The sequence below is a fragment of the Martes martes genome (genome assembly GCF_963455335.1).
Source record: "Martes martes genome assembly, chromosome: X".
Lineage (NCBI taxonomy): Eukaryota > Metazoa > Chordata > Mammalia > Carnivora > Mustelidae > Martes > Martes martes.
Window position 1 is genome coordinate 83,683,498 of NC_137897.1, and position 14,573 is coordinate 83,698,070.

At 35.8% G+C, this 14,573-nt stretch overlaps 1 protein-coding gene across 2 annotated transcripts in view; it reads left to right on the forward strand.

Annotated features, from left to right (window-relative positions):
* Positions 1-14,573, forward strand: part of COL4A5 (collagen type IV alpha 5 chain) — a gene marked incomplete at its 5' end in the record, with an annotated part of 234,983 nt that overhangs the window by 129,554 nt on the left and 90,856 nt on the right. For both annotated transcript variants that reach the window (XM_080795346.1, XM_080795345.1), the window contains 12 exons: positions 721-774; positions 1,117-1,143; positions 3,183-3,263; positions 6,007-6,069; positions 8,318-8,353; positions 8,440-8,481; positions 8,641-8,733; positions 9,963-10,016; positions 10,113-10,169; positions 10,434-10,478; positions 12,221-12,274; positions 13,975-14,016. In XM_080795346.1, coding sequence (XP_080651472.1) covers positions 721-774; positions 1,117-1,143; positions 3,183-3,263; positions 6,007-6,069; positions 8,318-8,353; positions 8,440-8,481; positions 8,641-8,733; positions 9,963-10,016; positions 10,113-10,169; positions 10,434-10,478; positions 12,221-12,274; positions 13,975-14,016 — 648 coding nt within the window. The remainder of the gene's footprint in view (positions 1-720; positions 775-1,116; positions 1,144-3,182; positions 3,264-6,006; positions 6,070-8,317; positions 8,354-8,439; positions 8,482-8,640; positions 8,734-9,962; positions 10,017-10,112; positions 10,170-10,433; positions 10,479-12,220; positions 12,275-13,974; positions 14,017-14,573) is intronic.

A 14,573-nucleotide genomic window follows, 5' to 3' on the forward strand; every position in this document is an offset into this window, starting at 1 on the left:
ACTGGACAAAGTAACTCAAAGGCCCACAGCTGTAATAATCTTACTCTTTTAAGCCTTTGAGAAGGATGTCTCTAGGATTACCATAGCATGTAGGTATTAGAAACGAGGTTGCTTTGGGGTTCTTCTACAGCAATTTTACTTTTGTTTTCTAAACCAAGTGTCCATATTAGTACTTTACAATAGTGAGTGAGAAAAATCGGGTGCCTAGAAAACATAATGACCTGCAATTGCCAGAACTATTGCTGTTATTGTCCTTTTGGTGATATTAATGGCATTCTTTCTTACCACCTTTTCCTCTTTACAAAAATAATTTGAAATAGCTTACAATAAAAGAAAAATGCGATAGGGCAGTTAAAATAAGAATCTATATAATGCATGGGCAGGAAATTGAGATAAATCATTAACTATTAAATGTGATGATGGCCAGGAGTCTTTGGTGTGATCATCTCAAAATGGATTTGTCAGAAGGAAATGACTGGGGTAGAAGATTTTTTCTTTATTTCTGATTAGGATTGATGAATAGGGATAAAAGTATCTTAGAAAGCTGAACTGATATGGACGGTTGATATTGAAGTAATTGGAAAGGGGAGGATAATGAGTTTTTGGCAACTGGCATGTTTCAGAATGACTTTTACAGGAATCTTTTCAACAAGTTTTATTTGTTGGTATAGTTATGCTTTGTTTCTTGTTCTTCCATACTCTTTTATTTTTAACTCCTAGGGAGAACGTGGATTTCCAGGCAGTCCGGGTTTTCCTGGTTTACAGGGTCCTCCAGTAAGTTATACAATTTGAGATTATAATGAACACAGGAATTGACAGAAGCAGAAGTGTAGAAAGTGAGCCCAGTCCATTCATGTGGAGCAAAGTAGTACATTGAAAACTAGTAAACTATAGAAAGATTCTTTTTAAAAAGAAGTTGGTAATACAGCTCTGTGCTGGGTAAAAGCAAGGATTCTGTTGTATTTAATATAAATGTCATCTTTATGTATCCTAAGATAATGTTTACTTAGAATGACCCTACAGTAATCTATTTAACTGACTATTTGGAAAGCAGTGTGTTCTTTTGCTCTCACCCCTCTCATATATATAAAATAATCTTTTTCTTTTTAATAATAGGGACCTCCTGGGATCCCAGGTATGAAGGTAAGCATCTTATACTAGGAAAGTAAACATTTTGAATAAGATATTCAGAAAGCTTGCAGCTTCAGTCAGATAATGTCTCTTGACTTCTGCCTTAAAATAGATGTTTCTACAAATTGTGTGGTTACCTACAAGCGTTCCTTAAGTAATCTCCTTTGTTCCATGGAAGTATCTTCTATGTGCTGATACACTTGTAAATGTGTATATCAGACTCAATTTTCTTTTCTTCTTTTCTTTTTTTTTTTTTTTAAGATTTTATTTGAGAGAGAGAAGGAGCATGAGCGGGGGTAGGGGCAGAGGGAGAGGGAAAAGCAGACTCCCCGCTGAGCGGGGAACCCAACACCAGGCTTGATCATAGTACTCTGGGATCATGACCTGAGCTGAAGGCAGACACTTAACTGACGGAGCCAGCCTGGCGCCCCTCAAGTTTCTTCTCTGTTACTTTCAGTTCCCATCACATTTTGGTTCAGTTGACCATTTGCTCCCTCTAGAAATGCTCTTTTTCCCTGACTTCTGTGACACTACCCTTTCATGATTTTTCTCCTGTATCTCTTTGGTCATCACAGTCTGCTATATGAGCTCGTTCTATTCTATGTAGCAGGTATCAGGACAGAGTTCTGACCCCTTTTTCTCTTCTATGCCTAGCAATATTGTTAAAACTCATGGTATTGTTTACTCTCTAGCTACTGAATACCTACATTTATATCTCTAGACTTTTCTTCTGCATTAGATGCATGTATTAAACTGCCTCCCTAACATCTCTACTCAGATATCTCCGAGACATTCAAATTAACATGTTCAAAGTTAACCCAGACCCCTGAAACCTGAACATTAGTATTTACATCTTCTACTCCTTCACACACCTCCTCATTCCATTCTATCACTAAATACTGTTAATTTTGCCTATAAAATGTATCTTAAATTCATCTACTTGTCTCCATCTCCAGTGCCACCACACTAACCATATTGTCTCATTTGGACTATTATAATAGCTTCTTCTTAATTAGTCTATTTTTTTCCACTACTATCCCTCACCTCATAGCTTGACTTATCCTAGATTAAATATTCAAGAATGACCTTTTAAAAACATAAACCAGTAATTTAATCTCACTGCTTATAAACTTTCAAGGGCTTCCCACTGCATCTGAGATACAGTCCATATTCTCTTTCAAGGCCTGTAAGACCTGCATGTTCTGGACCCTGCTTACATTTCCAGACTTCTCTTTAAACCACTTTTCCCTTGGCTCACTGTTCACACTGGTCTGCATGAAGTCATTTGAATGTACCAAGCTCTTCATTTTTTGGGACCTTTGTAGATGCTACTTCAACTACCTAATACTCTTAACCCACTTTTACCTGGCTGACTCCTGATTATCCTTTAGATCTCAGCCTCCATGTTGCCTTCATGGATTGCTCTTTTTCGACTACCCAAACTAATTCTTCCACTATATCTTTTTTTAAATGAAATATATTTAATGTGTAACACTGTATAAATTTAAGGTATGTAACATGTTAATTTGATACATTTATATATTATGGTTGCCATTATAACAATAATTAGTGCCTCTATCATGTCACATAATTATCACTTCTTTTCAGTTCTCCACTTTCTTTATCATGTACCATGTTATTTTTCTCTATAGCCTTTAACTGAACCTTTTGTCATCTTGTTTACATGTTATGATCTGCATTTCAAAGCCAGTACATTGATATCACCATGAGGACAGAGGTCTTGTTTATCTCCTTCACTATTGAGTATTCAGAGCCTAACAGTTCTTGGAAAGTAGTAGTAATTAATAAATGCTTTTTAATGATTGAGTAACTGAAGTTACCACAGGCTTCTAATAAATCGGTTGTACTTCAGTGTATTCTGGCCACTTCCCCATTTCCCTTTAAAAGGTAAATTTATTCATGTTAATTACTGAGCTAGCCTAATCTTCAGAACATTTATATGACAGATTTAATTTTCAGATTTTTTTTTGTGCTCTTGCCCGCTTTCATGTGTCATAACTGTTACAACTTCCACTGATGATTTCTTTCAGGGAGAACCAGGCAATATAGTTATGTCATCACTGCCAGGACCAAAGGGTAATCCAGGATATCCAGGTCCTCCTGGAATACAAGTAAGTATCCAGTGATTTTCTTCTTTTCTTTATTAATTAAATCAGATCACAGTATCACTTTTTTCCCTTCAGCCTTTAGTTCCCTCTATTTTAGTTACGGAAATTATCTGAAGTTTGATAGACATTGCATGTACCTCATACCTGAAAATAAAAGTAATCTGGACCAGGGAGAATTTTATAAAGGACTGCTTTGTTCTTTTATCTTTCTGTCCAGTTTCCATGGAAATTTTTGTTTTGGGGTTTGGCAGCAGAAAGACACTTCTGTATTCTTTTTCTTCTGCTGTGAGGATCAGTAGGTGGTAGGAGTAGTCCTGACAATTGTAAATGGTCTGATTAAAAATAAAAATTGTAGGACTCTCATTTAAGATATTAGAAGACATCATTTGTAACACTGTTAGTTATGTATAACATAAGAACATATTTTGAAGGCTGAAGGAATAAAATTTATGCATGCTGAACATCAAGTATAATCTTTTTTTAAAAGATTTTATTTATTTATTTGACAGAAAGAGACACATCAAGAGAGGGAACAGAAGTAGGGGGAGTAGGAGAGAGAGAAGCAGGCTTCCCCTGGAGCAGGGAGCCTGACCTGCAGCTTGATCCCAGGACACTGGGATCATGACCTGAGCTGAAGGCAGATGCTCAACGACTGAACCACCCAGGCGCCCCCATCAAGTAAAATCTTAAGAAAAAGTTATGCTAGTCTATAGATAACACGCATAAAGAGAGCGATATCTTTTGAGTATTTATAGATCAGGCAGTCAATTTCTTGAGGTTTATATTTCACAAAGATTGATCCCTTTGCCAAAAAATATCAGTACTTTCTAATATTTGATTACTAAGATACAGTGTTGGGGAATTTTTTCATCAACTACCAACTCATTCCATGCTTGACGAAACCCATCCATGTGCTCTTAAGTAGTCTCAATCTTGCCCTTTATCCCTTATAATTTTTAGTTATGCAATATTGGAAAATGCAGCAGAATATATACAAAATATATGTATGTTATGAAGTATAGCTACCAAATGAACATCTATGAATCCGAAATAACATTTAAGAACCAGAACATTTCAAATAATTTTGAATCAACCTGGGGTTTCCTTGACAGTCACAGCCTTCTGCATTCTACCAAGATAGAATTACCATTTTGAGTTTTCTGTTGCGTCTTAAAGATAGTGCTGTCATAAATACATGTATCTCTTGAGTGTTTAATTTTCATTTTAAAATAACATAAAAATTTATATAGTTTTCTGTAACTTTTTCTATTTGATATATATTTTTTTAACTTTATTTTTTCAGTATTCCAGAATTCATTGTTTATGCACCATACCCAGTGCTCCATGCAATACGTGCCCTCCTTAATAACCACCACCAGGTTCACCTATCCCCCATCCCCTCCCCTCCAAAACCCTCAGTTTGTTTCCCAGAGTCCACAGTCTCTCATGGTTTGTCTCCCCCTCCAATCTGATATATTAAGATATATCCATATTATTATATGTGACTGTAGTTATTTCAGTTTCACTTCCATATGACATTCCATTCTGTGAACATACTACAGTTTGTTTCTCTGATCTCCTATTATTAAATATTTGGTTGTTCAGGAATTTTTTTCAATTACAAAATCATCCAGGATTTATACCTAAATATGGAATTGCTGGATTTCACTGAAGTCAAATTTTCAGCTTTTTAAGATGCCAAATTGTGTTCCACAAGAGTTGCATCATTCCTTTATTTGTTGTCCCAGTTATTCTCACTTCCTTGTCTTTAATCTTATTTATTTTTTATTAATTTCATTAATTTTTTACATCATTTGAAATTTTTAAAAAAATGTTTTATTCTAGTATAATTAACATACAGTGTTATATTCATTCCAGGTGTACAATATACTGATTCCACAATTCTGTATTTATCACAATAAGTGTACTCTTCACCTGTTTCACTTATTTCACCCAGTCCCTCATCTGTGTCCTCTCTGGCACCATCAGTTTGTTCTCTTTATTTAAGAATCTGTTCTTTTTTTATTGTCTCTTTAATTTGTTTGATTAAATTCTTAATTTGAATTCCACATAATGACTGAAATCCTGTAGTATTTATCTTTCTCTAACTCATTTTACTTAGCACTATACCCTCTAGATCTATCCATGTTGTTACAGCAAATGGCAAGATTTCATTCTTTTTTATGCCTGAGTAATATACTAGTGTGTGTATGTGCACGCGCACAGCACATCTTTATCCATTCGGCTATGGTTGGACACTTGAGTTACTTCCATATCTTGGCTATTATAAATAATGCTGCAATAAACATAGGGGTGCATATACATTTTCAATTTAGTGTTTTCATTTTCTTTGGGTAAATACATAGTTATTTTTTACTTTAAAATAGAGAAGCCACCTGGAAACTGGTCCTTCCCATTTCTGGCATAAAAGCCCACTAAACACCTATCTTTATCACTTTATTTTGTAAAACTTCCTTATACGTGTTTGTTCTCTATTTGTTATCTGCCACTGTAAAACATACGTTTTCTAAAAGCTGCTAGCCATTCCTTTTAGTTGAATTTCTTTATAGTTACTTAATCCTTTTATTCTTATACATTTTAAAATTCTGCTTATAATACTGCAGAATTGTAGAATTGTATAACCAAATTCTGGCAATTACTTAAGTTAAAATTTCATTCATTTAATTCTTTGCTTGATACAGTGAGAGGGTTTTTTTTCATCCTTTTCTTTACTTCTTTATAACAGGGCCCAGCTGGTCCCATTGGTTTACCAGGGCCAATTGGTACCCCAGGACCACCAGGTTTGATGGTAAGCTTGCTTCTGTAATTTCATTTCTCCTACTTTAAAAAAAATTTCCCTCAGGAATAGTAATATTATTTCTACTACTTGAAAGTATAATGTATTTTCAAGGTTTACAATCTATATTTTTTATTTTATTTTATTTTTTAAAGATTTTATTCACCCATTTGACAGAGAAAGAGAGCACAAGTAGGAAGAGCAGCAGGCAGAGAGAGAGAGGGAGAAGCAGGCTCCCCACGGGCGGAGAGCCCGATGAGGGGCTTGATCCCAGGACTCCGGGATCACGACCTGAGCCAAAGGCAGACACTTAACTGACTGAGCCACCCAGACACCCTATTTTTATTTTTTAAAATATTACTTACTTACTTGAGAGAGAGAGAGCGCGTGAGCGCACAAGCTGGGGGAGGGGCAGAAGGAGAAGGAGAAGCAAACCTCCCCCTGAGCAGGGAGCCGACCAGGGGCTCGATCCTGGGAGTCCAAGATCATGACTAGAGCCGAAGGCAGTTGCTTAATGGACTGAGCCATCCAGGTGCCCCTAAACATTTTTTTTAATTTACAGGATATTTTACAATGCTATGGTAAACAATATACATGCTAAGTAATAGCTTCATTTTATAGATGGGGAAAAATGAGGTAGGTAAAAGGAAAGATTTTAAATAAAATATTTCATTGGTTACCTCTTGATGTGTCAGTGTTGAAGCTGATTCTAGCCATTGCATTAAGTCTTCTAGGGCAGTTCTCTAGTCACTTGATGAAATGTGTTTCTTCAAACTGCAGTTTTCTGTTTAAGAGGAACAAAAATGGGTATTCAGAAAAAAAAATATTGGCTCTCATTTCTGAGGGGCCTGTGACAAAACAGTAGAGTTGGTGAGGGTAATGAATCACTCTGCAATGGGATAAGGATTTGTGTATCCTAGAAAAGAAGCAAAAACGTCTAAAGAGCTTGACTATGCAGCTAGTTTTCTTTACTACTTCTATGGTCACTCATACTTTCTGCTGTAATTAAATTCTGAGTATTTTTGCCCTGAAATACTTTGATTTCATTCAAGTCATGTTTTGGACTTAGAACTTTGCTTCTTAAAAGGGCAAGAAAATTGGACTTCACTCAAAGTAATTTTTCATGTGCCACTCTATCTCTCATCTACCATATATTTAAGTGACAGTTTTCATTATACCTTTAGAGATTGCACAGTTTTGCTTGTGACAATTGGTCCTCTATTCTTGAATGAAGGAAATAACATTTGGTAAATACTAAAAGAATCTACCAGAAAGACTGATTTCTGCTTTCCTGGAAATATCTACGAGAGGATTAGAAAACCCCTTTGTTTAGTCTGTTTTGGTTGTAGACATCTTGCAAAGCATGAGACTCTGGACTATGGCACTTTTTCCTGACTCTGTTGTTACAACATCAGGATACCCTGGGTGTGTTGTTACATCTTGAATTTCCTCAACTCTTGTGGCTATATAACTGATTCACTCTGCATTTCTTTTTTTTTTTAATTTATTTGACGGACAGAGATCACAAGTAGGCAGAGAGGCAGACAGAGAGAGAGGGGGAAGCAGGCTCCCCGCCGAGCAGAGAGCCCGATGCGGGGCTCGATCCCAGGACCCTAGGATCATGACCTGAGCCGAAGGCAGAGGCTTTAACCCACTGAGCCACCCAGGTGCCCCTCACTCTGCATTTCTGAATGTTCCTTCAATTAACCCTGATTCAACAGGTGAAGCAAAGTCTTAGAAATGCCACCAGAGTACAATATGTAAATGAATAGGTCCATTGAGATCAAAGAGGTGATATACTAGGGCAAACAAATGCCTGTTTAACTTTTCAAGCCTTGAAACATTACAAAGGTCACATAAAATTAAAACTGAACTAAAAAAGTAAATAGATGCTTTTAGAACTAGAGATTTAATTGCCTTAAGACACCAAAATTATTTACCTGTAATTCTGATATGAGAAATTTGATATATTTGTTGCAATTAACTTTTGTATTGATTTTTGGCACTTGTGTTACCTCCCTGCCTCTACATATCCTTCTGTTTCTTCCCCTACCCACTTGTTTGCTGTCACAGGAAGTCTCCACATTTATTTGGCTTGTTAAAATCAATGTAAATCTGAGAAAAAAACAGGAAAATATTATTTTGAAGGGCTTTTTCAGTCCTCGTTTTTTTATGAAACCAAATAATGATTTTGAAACTGAATACTTTTTTAATAAACTTATTAATATATCCCTTTTCCCCTTGTGTCTTCTATTCTTAGGGCCCTCCTGGTCCACCGGGACTTCCAGGACCAAAGGTAATTTTCTTTCATGTGCATTTTATTTGGTGTGAATTCTTTCTGTTAGCGTCAATGAGATTTTAAACTAAAACCTCTCTCTTCAGGGGAATATGGGCTTAAATTTCCAGGGACCCAAGGGTGAAAAGGTGAGTAAAGAAAAATGTTGATTATGCAGCCCTCAGTTTTTTCCTTTCCTCATGATTTGAGCTTGTCTTTTTGCTTCTTGCAACTGACTTGGCTTACATTTTATATTATTGTCTGTGTAAATTACGAAATATTACTTTCTTATTAAATCTTACAAACAGGGTGAGCAAGGTCTTCAGGGCCCCCCTGGGCCACCTGGGCAGATCAGTGAGCAGAAAAGACCAATTGATGTAGAGTTTCAGAAAGGAGATCAGGTGAGTATGTAGAGAGGAAATCAATGAACATTTTGCTATAAAAGCAGCATTCCATTAAAATGCATTATAAGCTGGAATATAATTATATGGAAGGTACTTTAAAAATAAAAAGAATTTGAGATAATTAAATTTTTAAAGAGCTTTATTGAGATATAATTTACATACCATACAATTCACCCATTTAAAGTGTACAATTCCATTCTTTTTTGTGTATTCACGGGGTAGGGAAACCATTACTACAATCTAATTTTAGAACATTCTCATCAGCCACCCTCCAAACCCCATACATATTTGTTGTTACTCTTCATTTCTCCCCAAACTCTCAGCCCTAGGCAACCACTAATCTACTTTTTGACTCTGTAGATTTCCTGACTCTGATCACTTCACATAAATAGAATCATACAATATATGGTCTTCTGTGTTTGGCTTCTTCTCCTTAGTATGTTTTCACATTCTTCGATATTGTAGCATGTATCAGTACTTCATTTCTTTTTATGGCTGAATAATGTTCCCTTGTGTGAATATTCCACATATTGTTTATCCCTTTATCAGTTGATGGACATTTGTATTGTTTGCATTTTTGGCTATTATGAATAATGCATTCATGTACAAAATTAGGTCATGGTAAGGTCGGTGGTCATTGTCTTAGATGACTGTCTTCTCTATATTTCACTGATATACAAAGAGAAAGATGGTATTATAAACCATTGTCATGTTTAGAAATAATTATCTGATACCTTGCTTCTATAGAGTAGATGAGATCATACATATCTTTTATAGCACAGTGACCCACCCTTGAACAAAGTGTGTACGTTGTTGTTTCACTTAAATGCTATAATAAAGTTAAGAATTAAGGACAAATTGTACTGAAACTCTACCATCGATATGGATTGGGTCATTTAATTCTCTGCCAAAACGTATGTGTGTTATATAGACCCTATATCTCCTAGTTTTAGGTATTCTTGCTTTTCATAAAATGTATCATTAATAATTTCATTTCAAGTGTTGTCTTTTTATTTACCTCAAAACTCAGCTTGTACATACATTAGAAATGAACTGAATTAACCAAAGATGGCTCTTGGTTCTTTTGCCCAGCAGATTTCAACTTTGAATTAGAAACATCCTATTATCTTTGGTTATACTGCATGAGTCTATAGTTCAGTTTGTTAAAAGTGTTCTTAGCTAGCTCTAGTATTAATGTTGCTTTCCTTTCCCCTACTACTGCGTAGGGACTTCCTGGTGACCGAGGGCCTCCTGGACCTCCAGGGATACGTGGTCCTCCAGTAAGTCACCTAATATTCTTTAATGTCATTTAATGTAAATTGGTATTGATACATAGCACTCCATGAACCAGTGTTGAACTACTTTTGTGTGTACAGGGGCCTCCAGGTGGTGTGAAAGGTGAGAAGGGTGAGCAAGGAGAGCCTGGCAAAAGAGTAAGTATTCTTTTTGGAAAAAAGAATTCTAATTCTCTTTGGAAAAAAATTTAAATATTTGTTTGTGTATGTGTATAATTTTATTCTTTCCTCTTAATTCCTACTTTCTTTGTCTCAGAATGTCATATTCATTTATTTATTGTAATAGCAAAGTCTGAAAAGTTTACTTAATAGTCCAAGGCAGGGATAAAGTTTGTTATGTTCTTTAATCTCATACTTCCTAAATAACAAATTTATATTCTTGCATTTCTTTTAATCTTATAGGGTAAACCAGGCAAAGATGGAGAGAATGGCCAACCAGGAATTCCAGTGAGTAGATAAAGCATGTCCCCTTCACCTCACCCCCCAAAATAACATTTGTATGTGGTTCTAGAGAAGCAGGATGGCAAACAGGCTTGGGTTTAGAAATAGTTATTATGAATGGAAATTATACATTCTCTTTTGAATACAAACTTAAAGTTTCTTTGTTAAAAAACGAAGTTCGGATTTTTAAGTCAGGTTTATAGAGATATAGCATGTATACAGCAAAATGAACCATTTTCAGCATACAGTTCTGTGTATTTTGGCAAACACACACAGTTGTATAATCAGCTTTAAAATCAAAAACAGTTCCATAACCTTCAAAAGTTCCCCCAATGTTCTTTTGTAGTCATCTTCCCCCTTACCACCCAAAGCCCCTGGCAGCATTTGATCTATTTTCTATCCCTATGACATTCCTTATTCCAGATTGTCATTTAAATGTAGTCATATGGTATATAGCTTTCTGAATCAGGATTCTTTCACATAGCATAATACATTGTACTATTTATCAATAGTTCATTCCTTTTATTGCTGAGAAGTATTTGATTGTAGGGATGTATCAAGGTTTGTTTATCCATTTGTCCAGGGGATGATATTTTGGTTGTTTCTGGTTTGGGCTGTTATGAATAAAACTGCTCAAAACATTCACATACAGTATTTTGTGTGAACATAAGTTTTTTTTTCAATAAAAGTTTTGACAGATAATTACTACAAAATAAAGTAGAAAATAAAAACATGCAAGTCTAGGAATATTATTTCAAGCGTCCTCAGTATCAAGAGTATGCACAATAGATGTTAAAAGAGGTTTTCTGTGCGGTGACTAACATAACATAATTTTTAAAAAAAAGGTTTTCAAGGACAGAAAATTTGATGAAATTTTGGAGACCATTCTGAAGGAAAGGAGTAATTTTTAACAAGATTAGAAGTTGGAAGTCTTAAAATCAGATAAATTGGTTTTCAGATGATTTTGCTAAATAGGCAGTCCTCAATTTGTAAACTCTATAATCACAAATTACTTTTAACATAAAATGGTTTAAAGGGAGGTAAATTCAGGGCCTTAGCTCCTGACAGATTGGTCTTTGTTTCATGGTTTAGGCAGCCATGATGATCAATAATTACCTCTGATTGGTTTTGACAGATATCTTCAGGGAAAAGACTGTTCTCTTTTCACTGGGAAAACTCAAGTCAGGCCAAATAAAGATAGTCACCAGACAGGTCAAAAAATGACAACTCTTTGGGAATAGGTACTTGAAGAAGCTCCATCCTAGTTCTTTCCCTTCCATTTGCTGCTACACTGCTGGTTTTCACCTTGATTGTGAGCTGTTGGTTTTCAAGGATACCATGGGGCTGAGGAAGGGTGTTGGAACTAGAGCAAGTTAAAATGTCACAAAGCTCTGTGATCTTACTAAGATTAAGTCATTTTGTTTTCCCCAACAAATACTTCCTGGATTGCTACAAGCCTTTGGTTAATTTCTAGTGTTCTAAAAAAGTTGACTCTGACCATTTTTTGCCAGTGTTCTTTGTTGCTTTTATGGAGGAGAGGGCGTTTGGACATCCTGACTCTACCATTTTTTTTTATTATGTTATGTTAGTCACCATACAGTTGTCAATTATTTTTGATGTAGTGTTCCATGATTCATTGTTTGCATATAATACCCAGTGCTCCACGCAGTACGTGCCCTCCTAAATACCCATCACCGGGCTTACTCTACCATTTTTGCTGATGTCACCCTGATCTCTATATTTTAAAGGGTTTGCCTGGTGATCCTGGTTACCCCGGTGAACCAGGAAGGCATGGAGAAAAGGTAAGAATTTTAATACTTTGAAGTGACTGATTTTATTCTACTTAACATAATCCTTTTCTCTTCAAGTTTTTTTTAATTTTTTTAAAGATTTTATTTATTTATTTGACAGACAGAGATCACAAGTAGGCAGAGAGGCAGGCAGAGAGAGAGGGGGAAGCAGGCTCCCTGCCAAGCAGAGAGCCGGATGCGGGGCTTGATCCCAGGATCCCGAGACCATGACCTGAGCTGAAGGCAAAGGCTTAACCCACTGAGCCACCCAGGCACCCCCCAAGGTTTTTTTTAAAGATTTATTTTATTTTATTTATTTGAGAGAGAGAGAAGGCACGAGAGGGTAGTGGTCAGAGGGAAAAGCAGACTCCCCACTGAGCAGGGAGCCTGATGTGGGACTCAGTCCGATCCTGTGACTCCAGGAGGCGAAGGCAGTTGCTTAACCCAACTGAGCCACCCAGGTGCTCCCAAGGTTGAGTTCTAAATGAAAAATTTCTTAATAACTAGCTTTTGTATTCAAAACATACCTTCTTTATTCACCTTTTGGTGTTTTGTATCATTTCCTCTAAATTTTCATTCATTATCCTAAATCGCAATCCATGGGATGGAAATACATGAAGAATTGTTTAACTTTAGCATTTCTGTTGTGAAAAGTTGGTGCCTTCATTTTGAGCATGAATTGGCAAAACTTTTGTTCTCTAGAAAGTGGATTCAGCTCTATATTAGTGAGGTCCTCATACTAAAAAGGCTTGTAGCTGTGAATTTAGAATGTCTCCACTAAACATTTCCATTCTCTGTGCAATCATTGTCTGAAAGTCTGTGGCTAATTCTTTGTCACTTTTTTTTTTCATTTGGCTATACAGCCTGACTGGAAGTCATTTATTTAGCTATCTATTTTAAAAGTGACTTTGAAAAAATGTACAAAGCACACATTTCCCTTATTTATAGCAGACCACAAAATATCAAGTTTTCTAATCTCTGTGGTCTCTAATTGCTTTATATGAAAACCAATATTGAAAAGCATTTTTTTGCAGGAAAGGAAGAAAAGGTGTTACAAACTTGAATGTACCCAGAGAGCGCATGTTTTAATGGTGGTTTATCTCTAAACTAGATCCAACTTCAAGTTTGGACTAGGAGGCCCAGCCAGAATAAAGGAAGATAATAAATACTCAGACAAAAAGATTTTTTTTTCAAGTAGTAAGTAAAGTAATAGGACAGAATAACTCTTTAAACTAAATAAATGAAGCTTTTAGATAGATGAAGAGTTCCTATGAACAAGTCTAGAACAAAAACAGGGTTGAGAAAGACATCTATCCTTGGGTCTTGGCCGGTAGAATAAGAGTTGCATGCTGTGTTTTTCGTGCTGTTGTACCTACTGGTTTAGAGTAACTGTTTTGTCTCTGAAGTTGTCTTTCATTAGTTTCTAAGAGGAAACTCACAAAGCAATTATAATTAATTAGCTGTTGCTGATTACAGTTAAGTCCATCAGTTCTAAAATATCTGTAACTAATGGAAATATCTGAGACAACATCACGGGTCTTCCTAGACTTATTTTAATACTGTCTCATTGCCTCAAGTTGTGTTTCTGTTTGAGATATTTTATTATGGATTCCTGGGTCTTTCTGAAATTTAGTTATCTGCTATGTTTTTAAGGGAATTGGTGTTTTTATGTGATTTTTTTTACTAATCTACTTCACACTTGTGTTAAACAGGGCCAAAAGGGTGACATTGGCCCAACTGGGCCTCCTGGACTTGTAAGTTTTGGTTTTTTTTTTTTTTTTTTAGTCTTCATTTAGCAAATTTATATGAATGCATTCTTATTTTTATGCCTTAGTATTCCTATCCTTTTCCTCATAGAACACAAAATTCCAAGTCATTGGTAACTTCTACTGGCTTAAAAGTCTACATCTAAAAACTTCAGTAATGTTAACCTCAAAGACTTTGTATTGTTCTTCCTATATGTTACTTCTCTATAGTAAAGGTTCAGGATTATGGCACTGGGTTGTTTTGCATCATGAATGCCAAACTATTTCTCAAGTAACCAGCAGGTGGTGCAAGTGTTGCTTATAAAGGTTCAATAAAAGATACTTGGGAAACTAGGGATTGGCCCTTTCTCCTGCAGAGCTCTGGAAAGATGGATTTGGTCTTAATAGGTTTTCTCAGTTAGTGATTGTCTGATTCACACATCCTTCTTCCTTGGGTATGTGCTTTCTAGGGGCTCTTAATCATATGTAGGAAACTGCTCTATGAAAGAATAATTAGGGGGTTTGCAGATTTTGTCATGTTTGCATTCACCATGAAATTTAAGTCA